General features: G+C 36.9%; 1 protein-coding gene across 1 annotated transcript in view; it reads left to right on the forward strand.

The window, feature by feature from the left end:
* The window catches only part of BIRC6 (baculoviral IAP repeat containing 6), a 175,842-nt gene that overhangs the window by 97,841 nt on the left and 50,518 nt on the right, over positions 1 to 27,483 (forward strand). The window contains 10 exon segments of the mRNA XM_036380755.2: positions 571 to 1,351; positions 2,236 to 2,379; positions 4,088 to 4,217; positions 7,544 to 7,675; positions 9,985 to 10,152; positions 13,203 to 13,376; positions 17,486 to 17,682; positions 19,839 to 20,139; positions 22,766 to 22,983; positions 25,631 to 25,795. Of these exon segments, the coding sequence (XP_036236648.1) occupies positions 571 to 1,351; positions 2,236 to 2,379; positions 4,088 to 4,217; positions 7,544 to 7,675; positions 9,985 to 10,152; positions 13,203 to 13,376; positions 17,486 to 17,682; positions 19,839 to 20,139; positions 22,766 to 22,983; positions 25,631 to 25,795 (2,410 nt within the window).

A 27,483-nucleotide genomic window follows, 5' to 3' on the forward strand; every position in this document is an offset into this window, starting at 1 on the left:
ATTTAGGTCAAGTAAGGATAACAAGGGTGTGTTGTCCAACCAACAAGGTTGTTGCTGCTTTCATTTTTTTTGCAGCATCTTTAAGAAAATCCCTAATAAGGGAAATTTTCAAAAATTTTGAAGCATGTTAAACTACTTTCAGTTCTTACCAGGAATTGACACCTTCATGTAAATGGCCTTTGTCCACACACATAGGGTCATTGTATGACCCTAACAGCTGCAGCTTGGAGAATTGACAGCATGAAGAGGTTGCAGTTGGTTAAAAGTGGATGAGATGTGTGACAACTGTTGAAAGACTGAAATCTGGTTTTTGTGTGCAGCTGGATTATATCTATTTAAAATACAGTATGATGAAAGAAATTTAAGCATACAGTTGAGAAATGCTTTTTGTGGGTAATCATCTTGCTGATATTGTGATCTAAAAGAAGCTTCCAAGTTCAGCATGGAGTGTTTCACAGCAGCTTCTGTAATAGTAAACCATAAAAGTGCAAAAATGTTGTATCAACCAATGATAAAAAAGGGAAAATAACTGGCAGGCTATGTATTGATACAATTTTCTGTCTTCTACAGGTCACTGTTTAACTGGTCCATGTCTCTTCCTTGCAACATGGTTTTGAAGAAAGCTGTTGATAGTTTGCTTTGTTCCATGTGCCACATCCACCCAAATTATTTTTCCTTACTGATGGGATGGATGGGTATCACTCCTCCTCCAATGCAGTGTCAGCACAGACTGTCTATGACTGATGACAGCAAAAAGCAGGACCTTAGTTCATCTTTGACAGATGACTCTAAAAATGCACAAGCCCCTCTTGCACTAACAGAGTCTCACCTGGCTACTCTTGCTGCCTCATCTCAGTCTCCTGAAGCTATCAAGCAGTTACTGGACTCAGGTTTGCCTTCACTGCTTGTAAGAAGTCTTGCTAGTTTTTGCTTTAACCATACTTCTAGCTCTGACTGCACTGCACAATCAATGGATATCAGCCAGGACAGGCTCAGGAGGCACCATGTTCCACAGCACTTTAATAAAATGCCCATCACGGCAGACCTGGTTGCTCCTGTTCTCAGGTTTCTGACAGAAGTTGGCAACAGCCACATGATGAAGGATTGGTTGGGTGGCTCTGAAGTCAATCCATTGTGGACAGCACTTTTATTCCTGTTGTGCCATTCTGGTGCTACCTCTGGAGGACACAATATGACAGCACAGCAGACCAGTGCAAGGTCCAGCTCTCTTTCTTCAACTGTGACCACAGGATTGACCACTCAGCAGCGGACAGCAATTGAAAATGCAACAGTTGCTTTCTTCCTCCAGTGCATCTCTTGCCATCCTAATAACCAGAGACTTATGGCACAGGTGAGAGAGAAAAATAATGCTTTAATGTTTTGAAAACTTTCTGTGTTTTTTACCTTTCTTTATAATAACTTGGGGTTTTGTAAACTGTCATTGACTGGAAAAATTTATATTAAAATTGTTAGCTTGTTGATCTGAGTCTGAAACATATATAAAAATGTTTTGGCGTGGATGTCCAGTCCTTTGTATAGATTTGTATTCCTCTTGGTTTAGAGAAATAAACTTTAGACTGAACTCCAAAAGACTGTTTAATTGGATAGGGCTAAACTTTTGTGAAATGGAGTTTGAACAGAAAGCTTCACACATATTTTATATTAGTAACCTAAGGAGATTTCCTCGGAAGTTTGCTTGTGCAACCTGTGTCCAAGAAAATACAGGGTATTGCAGAAAATGGCTTTGCATTTGGCATTTTAGAGCAGATTCAGCTATCTTTGTCACATTCATTAACCTTGCAGACCTAGCTGAATGCAAGTATAATGAAAAAATGCTTTTTCAGCATTAAAAATAATGATGCTCTAGGAAGAAGTAGACTTCAGTAAAAAATTGAGTCAGTTCTCTGTTAATGGCTGGGAGTAATAGTGCATTATGCCATGGGAAATGTTCGCTTTAGGGATTCAAAAGCTGGTTTTCTAAATACTTTATTGTCATTTTTTTTATCTTTTTGAGAAATCTATATCTTTACAATTACTTTGCTGGAGTCAGCATTTTAAACTTTTATATTAAGGGCCTTATTTGCTGCTGATGTTTTCTTCAGTGGTGCTCATTTCTGAGCTGGTGTGGTAACTGGAAGTGGATCTCAGGCACTGCCTACTTTGGCTGTGTAGAGCTATATTTTAAAAACCTAAATGTAGAAATATTTTAAACTTGATATCATTTTGCCTTCTCAGGTTCTCTGTGAATTGTTCCAGTCCTCTCCTCAGCGTGGGAACCTCCCAACCTCTGGAAATATTTCAGGATTTATTAGGAGGCTTTTTTTGCAACTGATGCTAGAGGATGAGAAAGTGACTTTGTTTCTTCAGTCACCTTGTCCAGTAAGAATTTTTGATACCATATGGTAAAGGTGGGATAAATTTAGCCTGTGAATCCTAAGCCTGAGTATATTCAACTTTGTTTGACATGTTAGCAGCTTTTTTCTGCTGTACACATTATGGAATTTTGGAAAGGAAAGTGCTGTTGAATTTTAACTCATCATTTTAGAAGGAAATTCAAGGCACTGTGCTACAGTAACGCAAAATATTTGTTGGAAATGTACTGCTTCTGAAGGATCTGACAACTGAAATTGATCTTACAGAAGGCTTTTTAATAGTACCCTTACACACTAGCAATAAATATAGATACAATATCTGTTCAGTAGTCCTTAGCAGTATCATTAAGGATCAGTCATAGTCAAAATTGGCAGACACGCTTCAGCAGTTAGCCAAAATGCCATGAATAGAGTGACAAATATGTGAATTCATTTATAAAGCAGATGTATGCTTTATGGTTCCACATGCTTCACTGGAACAGAATTACAATTGATGTCTGAAGTGCTCTCCATTGAAGGCTGTGACTAAAAAAACAGGGCAAAACCACAAGTTTCTTTAAAATATCTGATACTCCCAGATAAAGATAATCCAGAAAAAAGTATTTGCTGCTTTGGTTTCTGCATCTCAGAAGTAAAGCACTGCAGGAGATAACATGAGAGGGAAACTGATCAGATAGTATAAAATGGAAAAGGAGGCACAAATACAGTTTTAGCACAAACATTTAAATGTTTTAAATAGGCTGAATAATTGTTAACAAGTCAATTGATAATGTGAAGGTAACATCAGTTACCAATTTTGTTATTTTACATACAACAGATTTTTACAGAAGCTGTTACTAGATATGTAAAAGCAGAAAACATGTCTTGAAGTTGTCATAGTTCAGTTTCTTTTATTAAAAACACTGGGGAATTGTGTTCTTAGTGAGATGATTCCTCCTATAAGATGCAAAGAGAAGCCTTAAAAATAAAGTGGATGTACAGGATATACTCCTAGAATTTCCAACTACATAACCTTTCAAAGATCGATTCCCTATTTTTATCTTACAAGTTCTTACCAAAACTGTTTTTCAGAAGCTCAGTTCTGGTTGTCAGGAAGTAAATTTTTTTTAAATTGCATTGCACAACAATTAATTGGTCCTGTAAGTTGATATGCATAAACAGGTCTTCAGGGCTGTCTGAAATACATTATGGTAAAATATTTGCAATGTTTTAACATTTTAATAGTGACTTAGTTACCTGCCATAATAACAAAAAGTAGATATTAAGTCTTGAATAAACTTCCTCCTCAAGTGAGAGCAACAGAAAAACATCATCTTTCTCTACTCTAAGTACGTTGTTGGTTTTTGATATTTAGTTTCAGAGTTAAGTTTTTGTTTCCTAAATATTGGCAAGTCTCAGGCTTGTGGTTTTTCTGTCATAATACAACTATGTAAAATGATTGGGTTTTTTAAAGCAAAGATGATATCATACTGTTTCTGGTCCTAAAAATATTGTAGGTTTTCAAAAGAAATTATTTGGAGTTAAAAAGCTAAACATGTCCTAATTTGATGTATTTTTACTGTTTACCTCTAAAGTTGAAGGATATATTAGTTTTCTTTTTTAGCATACTAAGGATTTAGCTTTATCTAGCTGATGTGGCTTTATAAGAACATAGTGATTTAACTTATTTCTCAGTGTTAAAGTCATAATTAATGTTGACTCTTTTTTCCTTTCAGCTGTACAAAGGTAGAATTAATGCTACTAGTCATGTAATTCAACATCCAATGTATGGAGCTGGACACAAATTTCGTACTCTTCACTTGCCTGTCTCAACAACTCTAGCAGAGGTTCTTGATCGTGTGTCAGGCAAGTTTGCAATAGTTCATGGTTTTGTTTTGCTTCTTTTTTAAATGCAGTTAAACAAAACTTACATTGTTTGTTGGACCATAGAAATCAGACTGCAAATATCAGTATTTAAAACACACTGTCTTTTATCCTTTCATTAAATTTCCCAAAATTTTGTCAGTTAAATAGCATGGAACTTAGTGGTACATCTCAAGGTGGAGATGTGTGTCCTGTGAAAAGGACCTTGATAAGGGCTTCATCTAATTTCTGTGGTTATACATTTGTCTGCTCGATAAATATTTGCATTTGCTTACTAAATGAAAAATGAAAAGTATCATTTACTTTTAGATATTAATTTTAAAATTATGCTCAGTGAGAGGATAATGTTATGGCATTAATTTATTTACTTGTTTTTTAAATTTCAGTACTTTCAGTTATACTACTTGAATATACACTGAGATTAACCTCTCAGAGACCATAATATGGACTTTGACACCTAAATGGTAGACATCTTAATCTTAAAATGAATCCAATCTTTAATTTTAGTGGTTATTTAATACTTCAGGAAACAGAACTATATGTTAAAGATTATGGGTAATAATTTTTTACAATTTAGTTAGCAAGTAGAATTCATACTGAAGATGTCATCTCCATGCCAGAGCTCTCTAGGTAGAACCAGGCAAAATGCAAGTTGATTCTCCTCTAGTAATGAATAGAGTAAAAATTGTTTGGACATGTTAAATGAAAAATCAGTTTTATACATGTCTAGTTTTAAAAAAATAAACAAATCCAGGACTACTTCTTTACTCTTAAAATGTGGTTCTCAATAATGCCAAAGAAAAGTCAAAGATTGTTAGAGCAATTATGTTTTTGCCAAAAGGGAGATGTGCACTGAAGGGTGTGCTCTTAGTTGCCTCTTCATCTGACTAGATATGTATGCTCCTAGATGTAGGTTTACTTGATTGTGTACTTCTTTGGAACTCAGGGTAGATCAACTTTTCATTTATGAGACAGGTCTTCATGGAGTTAAAAGCAACTATTGCTTTTTTATATCTATGGAAATGTTTATACTTACAAATTTGTTGGGGCGATAAATGTTGCCTAACAAGCTGATAGGAGTACTAAAATATTATTTGGCAGAATACTAGAAAGGACAAGATGTGTTTTAGGATTTTAATAGAAAAATATCCATTCCTAGCTAAATGCTTGGATCTTATTTATCAAGGAATAGTTCACTATTTCTGATAGAGTTCTATATTTGTTTACTGTCCAGAGAGTCATGTGTGAAATGTGACTAAGGTTTTTCTGACCACAAACTGCACAAGGATCTCATTTACTGTAATGGGTGGGATGGTCACTTTGTACGAAGGTAGGGATCAGTTGCTGAGCAGTGACAAACTGTCCTGAGTAGCTGCTTTAGTGGTGCATTGTTGTCAGCTTGATAGCCAGTGCTAGTAAGGTCTGGAGAGGAGAATGTGATGATGTGGTAGACTGTTATGCCTGAAATTGAAAATAGTGCTGACTTTGTAGGGCACCATAACTTTAGGGTTTGCTGCTGCATTGTTATGCCTTGGCTTTGTGGTTCTTGTATGTCATTCTAGGGAATCCATGGTCAGGACAGAGTAAAGAAGGCTTGACTATAAGAGGAGCAAGCTGTGTGTTTAGGGTGAGAGAGAGAGAAGGGGTGGATTGGGATAGAAAATAAAGAAAAGGCTGTCACCACTATAGCAATAGAAGTCATGAAGATCCTGTGTCAGAATCTGTCCATTGGGTTAACTTTTTTCTTTACTAGTGTTAATGTCTCAAATTAACCATTTCATACTTTCTGCATGAATAAGTCACAGGACCCATATTCATTTTGTACTTTTTTCCCAGCTTTAAAAAAAAGAGGGGGAGAAAGGGGTCATGAAATCACTGATAGATCTGCTACTTGCATCCCTTCACCATAGGAAGCAAATGTGCAGTACACAGCAGATAGGATTGCCTGGAAGAGTACCAGGTGTTTTGTAGTTCATGCACCTTAGACTTGAGTTACTGCTGGAGTCAGAAAAACTGAACAACAAATCTGGATTTCACCTGAGTAGTTAAAATACCATTGCTTAACCTTCTTTAATAATTTTATTAATGACCTTTAAATTGCTCAGCAGTAAGTGGACATTGAGTCCATGGAACAAAACTAGAGCAACTCAGAAATTTAACAATAATAATGAAAGTTTTTTAAAAGCCAAAACCATTCACAGTCTCATAGATACACTTGTATGTGTATATATATATACACACACACGTTTGTATATATACACACAGATCTATGCATAGAGATTGTATGTGTGTGAATGTTGAGTCCTAAGTGGCAGTAGTTTCACACTCTGTATCTCTTTTTAGTCTCCAGTGCTGTCTAATACAGACATAACTAATGTTTTCAGGCACAAATTATAATATATTTCCAGGCAGCCAAATCACATCCCTTTCAGCACCTCACCCACTCGTGACACACAGTTAAGGTAGCTGCATGTTACTTCTAGGTCTTGAGTCTGGTTGTACCTTAAAGCTGCTGTGGCTATGCTACAACTAAGAGAATTACTTGGCCATTTTGGTGCCAGGGTTGTACCACACAGGGTATGAAATTGTCCATTTTCACCAATTATCAGTGATTTAATAAGTTAGATTAGATTTAATAATGTACTGATAGTTGTGATCTGTTCTAGTGATTAAACCAAAATGGTCGAACTGCAGTAATCCAGTGTTCTCTTAAACAGCTCAAGATTTGGTTGTGTAACGTACTTCAGGCATCTTCCAGTTTTCTTTTCCAAAGGAAGAGAATTTACCAGTTCTGAAATTGGATCAGTATGTAACAAGAAATATCCAGACCCGAATACAAGATCATGTTTAAATAAGTCTGCAGCCATCCTTAAAAAAAAAAAAAAAGATATTTCTTTTTTTGTTGGATTTTTTTCTTTTGTTTTTTTGTCAAGATTTATTGTGGGTTTTTTGGTTCATTTGGCTTGGGTTTGGCTAGAGATTTTTTGCTTAATCTCATTTTTGGTTGATTGCAGTGGTTTAGTGTTTTTTAATGTGAAAACACTTGACTCATCAAGTAATGGCTTTAAACTTACAGATTGAAATTGTCAGAGAACAGAGTTTTGGGGGAAGAAGGGGACAGAATTACTATAGTACCTTAATTTATAGGTATTGACAAGACTATTGCTGCCTGTGTTGGAACTCTGAAATGCTACAGTAGTTGAGAATAGCCTTGTTAACAGCTTAGAATCTAATAAAATCAACTCAGTATCTTGAAATGCTTTTCTTTCCTCTCTTTCTTTGTCCTTATCCTCTCCATTCCCATATAGATACACCTAGTATTACAGCTAAGCTAATTAATGAACAGAAGGAAGATAAAGAAAAGAAGAATTATGAGGAGAAAGAAAAGGTTAAAGCAGAAAATGGATTTCAGGACAATTACAGCGTTGTTGTTGCTTCTGGTATGTCTGTTTCTTCTATCTTTTATAAAATGGATCTTTCTGGTGTTAAAAGTGTGTTAGGGGAAGAAAATATCTACCAATAATTAACTTTATTACTAGTGATGGTTAGAAAGATGGTAGCACCTGGTACTACAATTGTAATGTAACTGATTGTTAGACAAGAAAGATTGATTCCTGGTGAAACAGCTGCCTCTAGTAGATTATACTGTGACAAATTTGTCAGTTCTATGTACACCTAAATATATGTGTCAGTGATATCTTTGTGGATGCTGTTGCTAGGGTATTTTACAGGATTTTTTTAAAGACACCCCTGGAGCTTGGAGGGTATTACTGCTTCTGCTTTTTGCAGTAGCTGGTACAACAGAGTTTAGTCACCGCTCTTCTGAAAATATGCTTTGGAAATAAAAGGTGTCCACATATTTTGCATAACAGCAAATGGTACTCTACTAAAAACTGTCAAATGGAGATTTTGGCATAAACCCATGTTATTCTACTTGGAAACAACTAATACTGGAGTTTCTTTCAAAGCATTCAGTTTATAAAAACTATTGAGTCAAGCCTTCAAAAGCCTCTTGTGTAAGCCCTTTTTCTTACAAAAATGCAAACCTTTTGTTGGAGCATATAGATTGAACATAGTAATTTTGCAGTGGTACACAAATGTTACGGTTCAGATGATGGCTGTAGAAGTCATTCATCTTTCAGTTTAAAGTTGATTAATGAACTTCAAACTACTCCTTTCCTATCTAGCTTTCTGCCATTATTGAGCTACCTTGAGTTCATTCACACTTCATGAAGCATAAAGCAGAGATGCTGATTTCCTCTGACTTTTGGCACCAATATTTCTTAAGCCTTTTATTTCAGGTTTTTAGATGTAGATATAACTTAACACAAAGGTTGAACAGGGCAGCAGTTTCACTGAACTTGGTGGGCATTTAAAACAACATAGCTATGTTAATTACAGCATCTTTATCTGACAAAATAGTTACAGTAGGGGCCACATAAACAAGTTAAACATGTTTTAGTAGTATCTAAAATATTAATAGGTCCAAGGAAAGGGTTACCTAAACACAGAAAATCTAGAAAGAAACAAAAATACTAAGCCAAGTTTGAAGATAGGGCATAGTACAGTCAGCCCTGCCATTCCAGTTACATCGCTCATCCTACTGCGTGATATAGCTCATTCTCTATTAAAAAGAAGCAGATTTCAGGTTTTTTTCTGATATTTCCAATTTTCTCCAATTTAGTAAGAGTTTAAATGTAAACTTATTTAATTTGGATTTGTTTTACTGCCTGTTGGTCAAATATTTTCTTCTTTTGTAATAATTTTTCATATATTCTGAGGGTTTTGTAGTGTCCTCAGAATCTCAAGAAGTTGAAAGTATTTACGTTTTTACCTATGGGTAAAATTAATAGAGGGAGAAGATGGTATTTGCAGCCTGATCTTCCTGAAGCAAGCTAGTCTAGTGTACTGAGATTATTGGACAATGTGTTGTACATTAGAGCTGCTTCTAATGATCAGCTGAAACCAGAGTGTATTACAGCATTTGAAGTGTGGATCTTGTTAGTTTTGTGGCAGCTCTTGGACAATGATGAGTTAGTAATTGTCTGTCTTTGTCTGTTGACCTGATGGCTTTTTACCTCTGTCACCTGCACAGAAGGGTACATGATTGCAGTATAATTGTGCTGTACCTTAAGTCACCTTAAGCTGTCCTAAGATAAGGCAGTCTTGCTGTGTAGTAACAGTAAGCTCTTCTGTAGCTAGTCTACCTCCTGATTTTCATGTAGTGCTTACTTCAAATGTTTTGGGGTCAGGGAACTTGGAAAGCACATATAAAGGCACCTTTCATCCCATGTGGTACTGTCAGTACTGCAGCTAAAGTCACCTTTGTAGGCCAGACAAGGGTTTATTAGCTATAATCTGTGCTGAAATGTCTGTCAGTTTGGAAAAATTTGCCTTTTTTGCTTTCAGGTGAAAAGACAGCCTAAAAACATTTTGCTCTAGGGCTCATTGTGAGACACTCTTCAATGACAGCAGAATCAGAATAGCTTTTGCTTTTTTTTTTGCATGATGTCATCTAGTTATGGTTTGGTTTATGTTTGGCGCTTAAGAGAATGCACAGCCTTTTCACTAAAAATACTGGGATTATATTCAAATATATTTTATACAAAAATATTGTTCTGGCATTTAATTAGCCAGTGAGGTAAAGTTCATCTATTTTTCTATCATTGAAGGTTTTGAGTATGTTGTATCTTGGCAAACTGAAGGTATAAATACTAGAACAACTTGAAAATTTTTACTTCTGTACTAGGTTTGAAATCTCAGTCAAAAAGAGCTGTTTCATCCACCCCTCCACGTCCACCATCGAGGCGAGGAAGAGTGATGGCAGATAAAGTTGGTGCTTCTTCCTCAGGAGGAGAATCTTCCAGCAAGACCATTAGTGTTCCAGTCTTTCATCTGTACCATAAACTACTACCAGGTAACTTTAATAATACATTTTACATATCAAAATTATGGTTTTTTCAGTGGGTTTTTTTTATGGTTTTTTTTGATCAGGAAGTTGTTACAATGGTAATGGGCATTAGCATCTTGGAAGTGTGGAGCTGGTAAACAGCTTTCAACTGGAAATCATTATAACATCAGCAACTGCAGCATTGTAGCATCATAGCAGCTCAAAAAAAGTGGCAATTATGTTGATCTCCCTTGAAGTTTAGTACCTTATTCCTAAGAAAACTCTCAAAACACTTTCACTCACAAATGAAAGGGTGGATTTGAAAGGTGACATAGGTTTTCTTCCACATACAAGGCAGAACTGAACTGGTAAAAATGCCCTATTACTTCAGGTTCTAAGTGGGCAACCATCTTGCATTGCTCTCTGAAGGGTTGATTTGCCAGTTCAGGAATATTCTTGAATTCCATAACATTTGTGTTTTAAAAGCACAGCATGTCCTAAGCAGTTGGTCATGTTCCATGTATATCAGATGTGGTATAGCAAGACTGGCAATCTCTTTTCTTCAGGAAGAAATTGCGGTGACTTAGATCAGGAATAAAAAACAGAAACATGAGTGAAACGCTTCATTATTATGCAGAACAGCTTCTTGTCTGCATCCAGCTAATGGAATTAAGTGGTCAACTTCTGATCAAAGTCATTTTCACTCAAAAATCCCTAAATTTGAGACTTACTATCCAATTACCAGCTTTGAGGCTGTCCTCTGGCAATTATTAGCAGGATAGTATACTTGGATTAAAATATCTAAAATTGATGAGTGTCCTGGTTCAGGGCAAATTTGGGAGAGAACCCCCAAAGGGGCTCCTCTAGAAAAGCAGATTCTATTGACCCCTCCCCCAGCTGGTTCTGGAAGAAATACCTCCTTGGAGAAAAGTGGAAAAAACCTGTTTATTATAAAACCTAAACAATATTAAACAATAAAAGCCCTTGCTGCTCTAAAAGCGATGACAAACTGAGAAAGTCCCTTCCCCGGGTTACTCTGATCAGTCCCTCCAGTGCTGGAAATGCCACGGCCCAGGCCCGGCCCAGTGGGCCACAGGTCTGAGCTGCTGGTGCTCTTCTGGTGTTCAGGCCAGAGCAGCTTTAAACAGGTCCAAAGAAAAGGAAAAAAAACCAAACACAGTCCAGTCCTCTTTGCCTCAGCTAGCTAAAACTAACTTAAACAAAGGAGAGCTCTGTCCATCTGCAGCCGGGAGCAGGAATGTGGAGGAGTGAGTGCAGTGTCTGAAAACAAACTGCGTGCTTCTTCTCTCCCTCCTTCACTCTCAGAACAAATCTTAAAGGTGCAAAACTTATTATTCAGCATAAACAGAACAAGAACAGACAACTGGGGGTAAAAGCATCATATAGTCAAGTGAGGACAATGAGCAAAACCTGGTGGGATGAGTCCAGTGATTGGTGTGCCATGACGGAGGGTTACAGGCTCTTCTGGAGAGTGGGCAGATCAGGCACAGCATTGCCAGCCAGGCAAGGGAGGGGGTTGTCCTACTCTGCTCTGGGCCGGCCTCACCTCAGGTACTGGGGGCAGTTTAGGGTGACACAATATAAGAAGGACTTAAAGCTATTAAAGATAGTTCAGAAGAGGGCAATGAAGAGAGTGAAGGGCCTTGAGGGGAAGCCATATGAGGGATGCCTGAGGTCACTTGTTCAGCCTGGAGAAGAGGAGACTGAGGGGAGACCTCGTTTGCAGTCAACAACTTCCTCATGAGGGAAGGAGGAGGGGTAGGCTTATCTCTTTTCCAGTGACTGGTAACCAGTGACAGGACCCAAGGGAACGGCCTGAAGTTGTGTCAGAGGAGGTTTAGGTTGGATATTAGGAAAAGGATCTTCCTTCAGAGGGTGGTTGGGCACTGGATCAGGCTCCCCAGGGAAGTAGTCACAGCCCCAAGCCTGATGTTTCAAGAAGCACTGGGAAAATGCTCTCAGGCACATGGTGTAACTCTTGGGGCTGTCCTGTGTAGGGCCAAGAGTTGGGCTTTGATCCTTGTGAGTCTCTTCCAACTCAGGATAGTCTATGATACTGTTATTTTGGAGATGAGATCAAAACCCAGTGCCTGTTTTCAGTATGTAGCTGGTAAATGTTGACTGTCTTGTAATGGTCATGTAAACCTTTCTTTATTTGTGATCTGGTTGTGTCTTGCACAGCAGACTGTTATTACCTTGTACAATGGCAAGGCGTTTTGAATTTTTGCTTTTCTTAAGACATAATCTTCAATTGAAGAAACAGATTGTTACTAAGGAACTCTTAGATGTTGTTTTACTTGATTAAGTGCAATCATGATGAAATGGACTTGCTATTATATGATCCAACTCTAAAATATTTAATGTGTAAATCTACTTGTTTTCAGACAAAATTTTCCAGCCTTCAGATTAGCTTGTAATTTCAGGCAAGAACATATTTGCAATCAACAAAGTGGCCAAAACCTGAATTAAAGTAATCCATTTGGACTGTATTGCATGTGCATTTCAAGTCTATGTTGCTGTGGAGAAAAGTGATCCTGGAAGTGCCCTTTTTTTTTTTTTTTCCCCTGCTGTCTTGACACAGGAGTAGTGAGCTAGGCTTGGGATTAGTAGGCCTGAGAAAGAATTGCCAGTTTCTTTGTTTTCCACTTTTTTCAATACCACCTGTTTTACCTTCCAGTCGCAGACACCTCTCTGCTCCCACAATTCAATGGTGCTGCATAGGCAGTGGTGTTTAATAGCGGGGGACAGCCAGTACCCACTTAAAATGCACCTCAAATTACAGCCTTAGCCATTTGTTAAATGTGCCAAGTGCTTGTGCTCTCAGCACAGGGCTGTCTTAGGGAATGCTGGCATAGATCTTTTTGATGATTGGTTCCAAACTGATGGGGCCCCTTTTCCCAAGAGAACAAATGGTAAAATGAAGGCCTTAGTTTGGAGCCAGATGATATTTAGTCTACTTGGCTTCTGTGGTGCAAGTAATGAACAGCACCTGGATATGTATGTTAAAGTAACCCAGTCAGAATTTTCCTCTCTGACTTGATGCCTTTGTTGTCTAGGTCAGCCATTACCAGCTGAAATGACACTTGCCCAGCTTCTGACTTTGCTGTATGACCGCAAACTCCCTCAAGGATACCGATCCATAGATTTGACAGTTAAACTTGGTTCCAAAGTAATCTCAGATCCAAGCTTATCAAAAACAGACTCATTTAAACGTCTTCACACAGAAAAAGGTGAGTGTTCTTACTTTTTTGGTATACTCCTTTTAAAAATGTTTTTATTTTGGACAAAAACTGTTTTGATTTTCTTGATGAGAAACAGCAGTTTTTTTGTATTTTCTTGGATGATTTTCCTGAGCTATTCTTTTCCAGATAAGAGCTAAACTTTGTGATAAAGTATTAATTCATTCCCTGCCTAAATTATATCTATAAGATGCTCCAATATGGTTGCTCTGGTTTCACTTTTCTTTTTTCATTGTAATATTGTATGTGATACAATTGTGATTGGATATATACAGTATATTTTATTTCTTGACATGTATATCAGCTCTCTCTAGTAAGTGTGTTTGTGCTGGTAACCAGGGCAGCCGGAGGAATGTCCTGGGTTATTTTTTAAGGTCCCGACAGTACCTTAAAAAAAGTGTCATAACTCCTGTAATACAGGAGCTGTTGGAAATGAAATGAGTTAGAGAAGCCTGTGAATTTATTTATTGAGCTATCTTATGTACCAAATGCTGCTTTGAAAATGGGGATTTCTCTCAAGCCATCTAAGCAGATCTTATAACTGCAACTTTTAAAAACATTTAACATTTTCTAATATGATGTATTTATTGATAATACTTCTGCCAATTGCTTGCTATCTCCTTGCTGGGGAAGGGGAAAGGAGATCTATCCCAGGAGTCTGTTCTGAAATATTTTTATATCATTCCTTTAGGCAAGACTTAGAGAAATGGGACTTTGAAATTAAGCTGATTGTAATCTGCTGATCATCAGCCTGCTGACACACATGGAATTCCAAAATTAATCATTCAGTTCTTTTCAGACAGGGGCTTCTTTTAAAACCTGTTCACTTGATAGTCTGTTTCTAGAAAAGATAACAAACAGAAGTGTTGAAAAACAATTATAATTTTCTTGATATCTGGTCTGAAATTAGCCTTTCATGACTCTATGCAGTGTTTGGATATACATATCTCTCACACTATTAAGAGATAGATCTTTTTCAAATAATACTTTGGTTTACTTATGCTCTTTATTTGAATTCTAAACATACAGTAAATATTTTACTATTTGATTAAAACTCAAATCATTAGACAAGGTTCAGTTTAGTAGTAAAGTTGTGTGAAGACATAAAGGTCCTCTGAACTTACATTAAGTTATTGGGCACTTTTTTGTTTAAATTTGAGCTTGTCATTACAAATCCATTGATCTGCAGTGATATACAGCAAAATATTAGTTTTATTCACAATCACCACTCAGCAATAATGAAGGTCAGAGCTACTGCTTTTTCTTCACTAGTGTGTAATATCTAGAGAAATTATTCTTACATATCAGTGCTCCTTTACTTGCTACTTAAAGTAGACCGCAGGGTTTTTGACACCTGGATAGATTTTTGACCTACTAGATAGATTTTATAGGTTCACATGGTGTCTCTAGTGCTACATTTCCTATTACTTGAGGAAGAGTGTCATTTATTTACATTTTTTTCTGTCTGCTTTAATGCCTTTTATGAGATCAGCAGTTTTCCACAGTGAAGTGCATGACTTCACTGAAAACCTGGAAAATGCTCCTGGAGGTGAAATGGTTTCAGTTGGATTATAAGAAAATTAACTAAAGCAAGGACTTGAAAAGCATACTTAAGTGTAACTCCTTGAGTGAATATTGAAGAAGTTACTGTGTTTGCACTCACAATGAAAGGATCTGCCTATAGCTTTACTCACTGAGAACTTACTTTTCAAGTGTCTTTTGCAGAGAAGCAGTTTTCAGTGCTTTATCAATATCTCAGTGTTTATATTTTCTTATTGTCTTCCTTTGGGAAGGCTTACAGCTTTTTACACTGCAGAACAGAGGGGTGAGGTTTTTGGTCAAAATCTTTCCTTTAAAACCATCGTTATGAAGGATATCTAACATTTCTTGCAGTCTGATCAATTCATGCCACTGCAAGCAATTGAATTGCAAATCACGTTCAGCCTAGTGAGGTGGAATCCTCCACATGTCTGGTGGAAGGTGGTTCCTTGCTGATACCAGCAAGGTTGTGACACCCTCACCCACTGTCTGTGGGGAAAAGGAGCATTTCCATAGAGGTTTCTGCCTGTCCTTTAGAACAGTAGACATCAAAGCTGTATGTACTGAAAGTGTTACGATTGGACATTTTCTTACAAGGATTATCCTGCTTTAAAGGTATCTGCGACCTTTTCTTAGTCTGTCTCTGAAAGACTTCTTCAGACAGACAGACTTTTCATAGTCTTTGCTTTTGAAGTAGGATGAATTGATGTACATATTCCTACATGTCCCTGATTTAAGCTTATTAAATCTTACACTTTGATCATATTATTCCAAAGCAGTGTGATCCTCCCACAGTATATCAGTGGTGTCCTTGTAACACGGTGCTTCTTGCATGTTTTAAAGTTGAGAATTAGGATGGGGAAAGACCTGCTGTTTGCTATTCCCTTTCAAATTAGAAAGGAACAGTTTTAAAAGATGAAGTCTCTGTTAAAAGATACAGTGTCTGCTGTTTAAAAGTTTTTTCATAAGAAATTTATTTTGGTAGCTGCACAAGTTATTCATTAATGTGCTTCTGTGTTTTTACAAGTATATAATAAATAATAGCATGTGTGCTATATATTTGGAGTATAACTGAGGATTATGATGAGTGTCAGAATGTTCACAGTGAAGAGATACTGAGACCACTTGGTCTCTCCTGCCTTTTGATGTGGCTGTACTCTGAAGACTTGGAGGACCCCTGCATTACATTGCTTAAAAATATAATCTGCAAAACAGATTTTTAGATTAAATATACAGAATATTCACTGAAGTTTGTCTGTGGCAATTAGCAAAGAGGGCTGATGTTTGGCAATAAGGAATTGTGGTAGGGTTTTGTATATTCTGTATATACTTTTGTGTGTAAGTGCATAGAATGTTCATTTTTTTGTCTGTTGTACAAGATATTAGGGTGCCAAGTCATAAACTGGGAGGATGGAGGTTAAAAGAAAGTTAGAAATCCAGATCATGATCTTTTCTTCATGAGGAAGAATAGAATTAAATCTCATGGCTTTTGCAGAGGGTCATTTTGACACCTCACAGAGAAGAGATGTGAAAAGCAAAACAGGTTAAGATTTAAGGTTATCTTTCCTTTCTTCAGCTGTAAACTCTTTATTGGAGAATAACAAACCTACTTCTAGATGAGTGTTAAAAAGTGTCATAACTCCAAAATTAGCAAAGTCTTGAAGGCATAGATCAAATTCTAATAAAACATTAAATTCTAATAATTAACATGTAGCCATGTGTAAATAATGCTGAGTTTGACATGGATCTGCTGTCATTGGCAAAAGGTACTGTCAGGACCCAGGACATTCCTCTGGCTGCCCTGGGTGATTCAAGACCCTGTCAGGACTCAGAGACCTTGGCACAGAGTCAAAAACACCTGTGCCTTTGATTTTAGCCCATGGAAAAAATTACCAACTTTGTGTGAAGTTTAAAAGCCACGAGAGTTTGAGTAGAATGATAGTTAATCTGTCACAGGGTGAAAAAGCAGAGTTTTGGGGTTTTAGAATGGGGGTTCAAAAAGCAAGATGAAGGGATCTGGGTGTGTCCTGTCCTTCTTCTCCTTCTTCTTGTCCTCCATCTTCTGCTGTGATAGTGACACTTCTGGATTGGTTTAGAGTAGAGACAGACTGTCTAACATAGGTGATAGGTATTGGAAAATTATTGTAAATAAAGTACACGTAGTTCTTAGTATAAAAAGATAACACCGCCCTGAGGGCGGTCAGTGTGCCACAAACCAACCTGCCAGGCAGATCTCAGCAGGTCAGAGAAAGAATGTAATAGATAAGGAAAAACAAACAACCTTGAAAAGCAGAACTGACGAATCTTGACTACTTCTTTGGTCGCGGGGCTGGGAAAAAAGACTTTCTGATACTTCAGGGGTCATCTCAGCCACAGAAACCCGAGAAGGTACCACTAACACGTTTATTTTCTTTTGTCATTCTTGTATTCATTTCAGGTTCTTGACTCAGTCTTTGCTTGAGAAGGAATCAGTACTTTTGAAAACCACTTTTAAATGAGGACAAAGAAATAAAGACAGTGTTGATGATATATATTAATTTCTTTTCTGTTTGTTTTTGTAGAGCATGCAGATTTACTGGGACCTTGCCCTGAAGATGAAGCCATCAGTCCTGGGGATGAGTGTATGGATGCAGTTCTAGATGAATCACTTCTTGAAACTTGTCCCATTCAGTCTCCACTGCAAGTTTTTGCTGGCATGGGTGGATTGGCTCTTATTGCAGAGAGACTCCCTATGCTTTATCCTGACGTAATTCAACAAGTGAGTAGAAAAAAATAAGTGTCGGAAAATATGCTGAGAGTATTTTGTTTGTTTGTCTGAGGACAGTATTTTCCTTGTCTTTCCCTATAGTTCAGTTTAACTTCTCAGTTATTTGGGGAAGTTACTTTAAAAGAGGCAAATGGATAACTCTGCAGCCCTGTCCAGCTGTACGTGTGCTTCCCTGTCCATGTCACAGACTGCCTGAGTAGCTGTGGTCTTGTTGGGACCAAGGCAAGCTTTTTCTGTTTGTTTAAAATACCTTGGAGGGTGCAGTAAAATAAAGTTACTGATGTACTATAAAGGCATACTTGCTTATCACTTAGTTGTTCGTGCAAGTGTACCCTCATAGATGTTTTTATGGTTAAGTGAAATTCAGTTCTCAAAGATTATGTAATTTTATTATTATAAATAACAGTATCATCTTAATTATATTAATATGAAGAAATAATAGATATTATTTGTATACTTATATATATATATAATTCCTCTAGATGCACTGATAGACATTTCAAAAGTGTCAGTAGTGGCATTAGTGTGGAATTACTCCTTTGGCTGCTGTTTTAAATACACACTGCTAAAAAGGGAAGAAATAACCTGTGAATTATTCAGGTTCTTTTTGACAATATTTTTGAAGCTTTTGGCTGATACTCCTAACAGGAAATAATATTTATTCCCTTTGAAACTGAATTAATCATGAATTAAGGGTATCATACTATGGATACGTATTGAGAGTACATTATTCAGTATCTTGACTGTAAAATTATGGCAACCATAGGAACCCTGTAGTGAGACTGGATAATTAATATGCATCCTTTGTAAATAGTTCTACAAAGGCCTTAGAGGTCTAGTACCAGTGCATTTCAAAAATTGCAAGTTGAAGAAGTATTTACATAAACAGTTACTGTGTTATGAATTCCAAGAGGGATAATGTGTACTCTGTATTGAAGCAAACGGATATGTGGAATTCTGCAAGACATGAAAAGTAAGTTATGACCATGAGAAATTTCATTCCTTTTCTCCTTCTTTTTCTATAGTCCTAGGAACTTACTATCTTTTCACAATTTCTTAGCTTGAGATATATGTTTAGATTCAAATACTGAATAAGAATTCTGCAAACCATAAAAAAAATTAAATACTCACTGTTCAGAGTGAAAACTGATGATTTCTCCAGACCCTTAATTCTTTAATTTTACTTTTATATTTCTCCAAGTCACTGGAGAAATGTGAACATAATTGGAATAAATGCAGTAAAACATGGCTTTGACTTTAAATTAGGAATTTGGTATTCTGGATAATTTCTGTAAAGGCTTTTCATATTCATCTTTCCCAGTTTATATCAGTCTGGTAATAAGTGCTAAAATTCTAAATATGATGAAATCAGTTTATCTGAATAGCATGAAAACTTGAAACCTCTGTGACATTTAATTATGAGAGGGGACCTCAGTGTCATAATTTCATTTAAATTGTTTGATTGTGTCTTGGGGCACTGTACAGCTACTGCCCCCTTAAACTCTGACTCCCATTATAATGCTTGACTATACTGTCCTCTGGTCATAAAACAGACTGTTCTGTTAGAGTATAATAGTAATAAAGCCTGCCAAATCAATCAAAAGTTCAAAAGGCTCATTGCTACGAAAGGCTCATTGCTACAAGTTGCTACTAAACTGCTAAGATACCTGAAGTTATTCTTTGTTTTTGAAGGCATTATGATTAATTTTTCTTCTTTTTACAATAGGTAACTAAAAATTAAATACTTATTATGGTCACAGTGTTTAATGTTAAAAATAAAGGGCCGTTTCTTATTTAACAGTATAGTACATAAATGAATCTTTGTATTTACCTCAGAGTAATTTGTGAGTCTTACACCTCTGTGTTTAAGCAGCACACTTTAACTGAGGATTTAGGTTGCCAAAATATGTTTGCTTGCTTGTGTAGGCACAACTTTGTAGCACTGAATTGAAAATGCAACAAGTATGCCCTTTCAGGCCATTTGGCATGGTCCCTGTATCTGCAAATGGTGGAGTAGTTCATGTGACTTCTTTTTTGTGTCCTACATTAAGATTGCATGTCTTTTAGATCCTTTGTAAAATAGAATTTTTGTTTAAGGCGTTTAACTGAATGACTGCTAAATTTCTTTGTTGTTTCTGTTGGTTAAGGTGAGCACTCCAGTGGTTACGTCAGCCACACAAGAAAAACAGAAGGACAGTGATCAGTTTGAATGGGTTACCATTGAACAATCAGGGGAATTGGTGTATGAAGCACCAGAAACAATTGCTGCAGAGCCTCCACCGATCAAGTCAACAGTCCAGACTATGTCTCCCATACCTGCACATTCTCTGGCTGCCTTTGGTTTATTTCTCCGTCTCCCGGGCTATGCTGAGGTGCTGCTAAAAGAACGGAAACATGCTCAGTGTCTGTTGAGATTGGTGTTGGGAGTTACAGATGATGGTGAAGGAAGTATGTGCTGTAATTATTACCTTTCTTTGTAGACCACAGATAGATCATTTTACTTAAATTTATTTGCACTGTATTTCTTTTATCAGGAAGTTAGCATTGGTTTGTGCAGAAGCATGTTGCAGGCATCTTTGATAAACTGTTGTCTCTAATAAGCTCTCTCTGGCAAAATTTTATCACAATCATCAATATTCAAGAGTTCTCATCTCATGTAAGAGTAATTGTAAAATAAGCACTGATAAAACCTACAATGACATTGTCAAGCTAACTGCATTCAGACAGAAAGTAGCTGGAAATGCTCAACTAATTGTGCAAACATCCTATAATTCCGCAACCAAATGTAGAATAATATGGATAAGAGCAAAGCTACAACAAATGTAGAGTAAACCATTGAATAATGTTTTAGTAAAGGAGAGTAAGATCTAAATATTTTGGTGATTAAACTGCCTAAACAGAAGCTCTGCCTTGATAGTGTGAGTTCAGAGGAGAAATGGGATGTTCTTCAAAGAATAAACAGACAAGCCAGGAGAAAAATTTGTTGTCAGTGTCTTTGCAAATGAGCCTGGAATTCTGCATGTAGTTCTAATATTTGTGTTTCTTACTGTTTTGAAAAAGTGCAAGAGTGTGTCTGAAATATGTTTTCATACATTGAAGGCATTTGCTTTCACTGGGTGTTGTGTAGTGGTGCACTTGAGCAGTGTCAGGTTTACAGCTGAACTTGATGATCTCAAGGGTCTTTTCCAACCTGCATGATTCTGTGATTATGACTTTGAAGAGTGCTGGTTTTTCTAGGCTGCAATCATCAGAAGTTAGTCTCTATTTAGCACTCTAAATAGGGTGGTAGAGTGGTGTGCAACATGGACCTTGTCTCATTTGCTCTCCCTTCTGTTTGTCTTTTTATTTCACTAGTATTTAGGTGCAGGACAGTAGACGAGAATAAACTGGGCAATAAAAATTCAATCTAGCTGTTTACACTCACCTAATCAGAGTGGTAAATAACTGAAGAACTGTATGCAGTTTCTAGAGTAGTCCAGTCCCTTACTACTGCAGGCAGTTTTGATATCTTTTCTTTTTTTTAATAGAGAGGCATTTAGAATTTGGGTTGCTTTCTTTTTTTGTAGTAGTGTGGGTGTGTGTGCAGCCACTACTGCTATTGGAATACCATTCCAGAAAGTAATTTTCTTCATGGGTAGGGGTTGCTTTAATTTTCTGCCTATGTTTATTCGTATGCAGTTAGTGGCCAGCAGCTCTTCTTTCTCCAGTGCATTTGTTGACAGGAATTGCATTCCCTTGTAGCCTTAGTTTTAGCTGGACTAAACAACCAATTTCTCTTTTCCCTTAGCCAAACATCTGAATTCAACTCTACAAAATGTGGGTTCAGTTGTACGCAGTAATACACATGAGTTTTCTGTATAAACTATTAATAAACTTCCTTTTTTGTTTGAAATGCAGCTTATCACACATGTAGAATCTCATTACTTTCTTTCTTGAAGAGCTGCAATTATAAATCTATGGCTTATAGATTGTAGTTGTCTCAAAGATAAACAATGTGCAGATGTTTCGATTTTCTCTTTTCATTTGGCTATGCCTGCAGTTATGGAATTCTATCAGATAGTCTTATTTTCCAGAAGTTTTTGATTTTATTTATGAAGATCCTGGTCAGACGACTTTTGATTCCTTCTTGTTACTGTCTTTGCAAAGAGTATCAGATAGATGTGAATTTACACATGTGTATGTGTGTAGATACATGTACACAAATACGGACATTTGTTTAAATCTCTGGATGATGATATAGCTGATAAACTCTTAAGAATGAGGGAGAAAATAAAGTATTTAAAATAGAAAGCAAACTTCTGGACAGAGTTGGCTATTTTAAAGTATTTTCACTGTTCAAAGCGTCTCCAGTTGTCACTTGTCTCTATATAAGCACTGGGGAAGGAATGTGAAATGTATTGTTAAATACAAGGAAAAAATTGAGACAGTTTCCCATATCTCAGTGTGTTGCATTAATAGGCCACTGCATTATTTGAAATATGGCTTTTAAAAGAAAATTTTTGCTCATAATGCAAAGGGGTTAAAAATTTTAAGGACTTGTAGCACAAAATTCATACATGCAACTCATCTAATTTCAATTATGTTAGTATTTCACCATGGGTTCAACTTCAGTAGAAACTTCGTTTGTGTCAGTGCATTAATTCATACTTTGGGCACATGAATACAGAAGAGAATCCTACATGTAATAAACTACTGCTGCTTGTCAGCTGAGCTGCTATTAGCTGATCCCATGCATTCTTTATCTTGCTGTATTTGCTAGTATTAAAAATATATATGTATTTTAAAAAATTAGTCCAAACCAGTTTTCTCCCTGGAAATGGCAAATCAAATTTTTTAAATTTGATTCTTTACCAAATCTATAAATAAAATAACAAAACATTCTTTCTTCTACACTCTCCTTATAATGAATTTTTTCTTGGAAGAGAAACATAGTAATGGATATTTACTTTACTGTATGTGAATGCTTAAGTCCTTAGTAGATTTCTGTATGTTCATAAACTATTGCAGAGATTAATAGGCTTTATTGAACTATTGAAAGAAAATGTGGGTTTGATGTTTTCCTTCTCCAACCTAGGTCATATCCTGCAGTCTCCTTCAGCAAACGTGCTCCCGACGCTGCCGTTCCACGTGTTGCGCAGTCTGTTCAGCAGCACCCCGCTGACCACTGATGACGGAGTGCTGCTCCGGAGGATGGCGCTGGAGATCGGCGCCATCCATCTCATCCTGGCTTGTCTCTCTGCCCTGAGCCACCATGCACCACGAGTGCCCAACTCAAGTCCCAACCAGGCAGAGGTAAGCTTACCAGCACAGCAGGTACCAGCCAGAAGTACTAAGAGTTTTAATTAAAAAAAGAAAATCATCTCATCGCTTTCATTGTAGCCTCATTTTTGCAGACTTTAAAAATAATTGCGAAGTACTTGATTAGGTAATTGTCCCTGCATGTTGCAAACAAACATAGTAATCATAAAAGTAGAGAAAGAAGTCTTGTCTTGAGGCATTAAGGTGTAATCAGTTTCTTTCACAGAACCTTCTTTTTCAGGGCAGGAAAGGCATAATGGTCAATGAATGGTGGTTCCTTAATACCCATTAGATAGTATGACCTCATTACCTTGTTTAGCATTCATCATCTTGTCACAGACACATTTTATGAAAAATCCTTTTGCTAGGATTTTTTCTCCTGAGAAGCTGAGAGGCCTCAGGAACAAAATGTAAGCACTAATTATCTGCTGCTGTGGAATGTAACAGGTGCATCTTTCATTGGTCTCATGTGGTTGTTTTTAATTAATGGCCAGTCATAGTCCAGCTGTCTCGGACTGCCTGGTCAGTCACAAGATTTTATTTCCACTCCTTTCCTTTCAAGCCTTCTGATGAAATCCTTTCTTCTATTCTTTTAGTATCGTTTTAATATAATATATATTGTCATAAAATAATAAATCAGCCTTCTGAAACATGGAGTCAAGATTCTCGTCTCTTCCCTTGTCCTAGGACCCCTGTGAACACCACCACAATCATCTAAACTCCTGGTTACAAATTATTTCCTTTCAAATGCTTCACAAATATAAATGAGTTGTGAAAATTAATGAATTAATGCAGTGATTTTTGTTACAATCTTCATACTGATATTTAAATGAGATCCAAACACAAAAAATTTCCATCATATTCAAGATCACAAATTATTCTTCAAAATTTGACTTTTTCAAGGCATTTCCCATGTTATACCACCGTCTATTCAGAATATGTATATTCTGATTTTCTTTTTAGGACTGTAAGTTACCATTTCTACATAATGTCTGTAAAAGTATTTAAAAAAACCCACATTAATGACTTGCCCTCTTTAGCATTGTTTTGGTAGAGGCTTGCATGAAACAGTTCCTGGTGGCTGAATATGGATTAGTACTTGCAAAATATAGGGCTGTCCATATTTTAGCAGCTCTGATACTGATGAAGGATTGAGCAAGCAAGAGATGAAGTTGTGCCTGAGAATAATTCACCTTAATGGCTAATCAAATTCAAGGGGAAGCTGAGAGATTCTACTTCTAATGGGGTATCAGGCTCCTGACACATTAACACCTTAGCATTTTTGCATGTTTGGAGGGAAGGGGCAACCATTAATTCTTACTTCTGCTTCAGTGCTACCATGACCCTTTAAATAGCTTGCTTTCTCATAATTCATATCTATCAAGTGATAGATGGTAACTTGAAACTAGGGATCCATCAGGCCTGCACTGAGGCTTGTATTTCTGGGGCCAGACTCTCCCTTAAGTGCTTTAATTCAGTGCTCATGACAGTCCTCTCGAGTGTTAAAGGCACAACATGTTCATGAGTAATGTCTGTGTGAAAATAACCACACAGCTGTTTCATCACCAAGACACATTGCATTCCCAGTGTAAAAGATTATCCAAGACTACTGTCAGTATGATACTTCACAGGTGATAATTTCTTTTACCATTGCAGTCTGTTCATATATCATTTCTTTTCTTTCATGCACAATCTTTAATAAAGTCACTGAAGAAGAAGTGAACCGAAAATGAAACTTTTTGGAGCCATAAAACAAATACTGCATGATGTGGTTTCCAGCTAATTGTGACCAAGTAATGAAAGTAGCAAGTCACTTGTTTAGGATGCTAAATATGCAAATAGGAAAACATCAGTTAAAAAATGCTTATCAGAGTTTTTTCTGCATCCTTTTCACCAATGACCTGCTAAGATTCAAAAATTAATGTAAATACTTCCACACTACTTCATGAGGGCTAAGCATTGTAATATTGGAGTTGTGTTACTAAAATCACTGAGGCAGACCATTGGTCAAAGGTGTTTTAGCTGTTACCAAGCACTGTTGGAAAAATGTGCTCTTAAAAAATTTTAAGGAAGGCTGACTTCCTTGCTCTTACTTAGAGAGGAGGTAATTCGTATTTTAGTGTCACGGAGATCATGTGTCAGAGCTATATGTGTAACTTACTCCTTTTGTTTTGGAGCATTTATTCAAAATCAGTAAATACTTGAGCATCTTAACATTTCAGTTCTGTTCTCTTGATAACATTTCCACTCCCATCCCTTTCATCTCATTGTGTTATTAGACTTGATTAGGTTCTAAACAGCAATAATTACAGAGCTGTGATGTTTAGAATTATATTGATTAAGTAGCATTCTAATACTTCTCATCATTTAAGCAGTGATAGTATCTTAAAAGAGAATAATAAGGGGCTTACAGTACTGGTCAAATGGAAGAACTACTTTCAACAGTCTACTGCTGACCTTGACCAGAACTCCATATATGTGGCAGTCTTTCCAATGGAAAGCTTTGATTTTCACTGGATCCTGAAGATATCTTTAGAAAGTTAATAAACTGGGATTACATTCTTTTGCATAACAAAGGCTTTTTAAAGATAGTGCAACTAAGATTAAATCATTAAATAATTGTGATTTTTTTTAACTTTAGCCACAGGTGTCAAGTACACACAATACTGCATCAACAGAAGAGCAGCAGTTGTACTGGGCTAAGGGTACAGGATTTGGAACAGGCTCTACAGCTTCAGGATGGGATGTTGAACAAGCCTTGACTAAGCAAAGACTAGAGGAAGAGCATGTGACCTGCCTTCTACAGGTGTGTAATTATAAATTACGATTAATGAGAGGCACTTAAAGCATGGATAATAAAACTGGAGTTTTTTCAGTCACACAGCAGAGTAATTACAATATTTTGGGCAAAAATTACTTGCAAACAACTGTCTTATTGGAAAATTATATAGTTCATATTTTGAGCAAGGCTGTTTTCAGATATCACTAGGCTGCTGCATAGAAGACCTGGGTATGAGTTCTGAAGAGAAAGTGGGTGAGGGTGCTTTTATCTTGAGCTGTCACACACCTCTGTCAAGAGCACTGCACACAGTCAAAACTGAAGACTGTCCATTGAAGGAGAAGGATATGGCAGTAGGCATTTTGTTTTGTGTGCCAAACAGTGTTACCTATATAATTTCTTGTGTACTTTTCACTCTACTTTAAGGAAGTGCTTATAGTTGATATTGGTGTCCATGAATGTGTTATGGCAAAATAACAAAATCTCACTCATACACATTAGAAAATCTTGAGTATGTCAATTACATGACAAAAGTAGTTCTTCAATAAACATCTAGATCTTAGTAAAATTCTGATGTCTTCTAATACCTAAGGAGAGGAAGATCATGCATAATCAGGCTTTTCAGTCCATTATGAAATCAGACCAATCCCTGTTATCTTAGATCAATGTAGGGAATATGAGATTGTATCTAGTCATCAAAAGTTTAATTCAGTTGAAAAGCATTAGCTGACCTGCTGGGGTTAGAGCACAAAGGAGATGAAACTTTGCAAATGCCCACACCGTGATGAAGATACCATTTTGATGATCAGTTATTTTAGACACTATAGATTACATGGCACAATCATCATATCCCTTGTAAAATACAATTAAGATCTGAAAACATTTTTCTAGGCAAGAAAGAGGAAAATTGCCTAAATTGCTCTCAGCAAAGCTTCCAGGCAGTACTCTATTCTGCCAGGGAGAGGTTTCACTATCAATGTGATAAGTCATGAAGTAAGGAGGCATTTGCTGAGGGCACTCAGCAGTTGAAGGAAGTAGCATTTTGCTGAACATGTCAGTCAGTTGTACGGCAGACTTTCCTTAGTCCCTGCTCTAGAAAGGTTTAGAGAAATTCTGTACAGAGTGATAATAAGATGCTGCAGCAAAATACCATAGGTAAGGGGGTTAAAACAAAGAGGGTGAATGAAAGAAAAGAGGCTGAAAAGGTGAATAGAGTCCCTGGGACTTCAAGCTATACAGCCTGTCAAGCCTCAAAGTTACTTAATTTGAGAGTACAGCTGCACAAATCAGAGCCATGGAAACACTTAAATCTACAACACCCAGTAAGGGCCTGTGAACTCAGCCACAGCTACCCTTGGGACAGGCAGGTGTGCAGTCAAGAGGCTGCCTTCCCACCATTGCCAAGGGGAAGGCTGCTCTTTGTTTACTCAGATAAGAGCTGTGCTCATGAGTAGTCGCTCCTCCAGGTAACTGTTGTGCTCACCATAACTTACTGTTCCACCTGTAAACCCCGAAGTCCCATCCCAAAGGAAGTTACAAAAATACCTGAAGCATTTGCAGTTGAAAAACAGAAAAGTCCTACTGCTATTTGGTGTACTTAGTGTTCTAAAGTGAAAGGGACTGGTCAGCTGCAGGTCTCAGTGGTCTGAGCTGGCAAACTCTTGCTTTGAGCAACTCCAGTAAGTTTGTCAAAATTCATATTATTTGATCTCCTA

This window comes from Molothrus ater, chromosome 3, assembly GCF_012460135.2.
Source record: "Molothrus ater isolate BHLD 08-10-18 breed brown headed cowbird chromosome 3, BPBGC_Mater_1.1, whole genome shotgun sequence".
NCBI lineage: Eukaryota > Metazoa > Chordata > Aves > Passeriformes > Icteridae > Molothrus > Molothrus ater.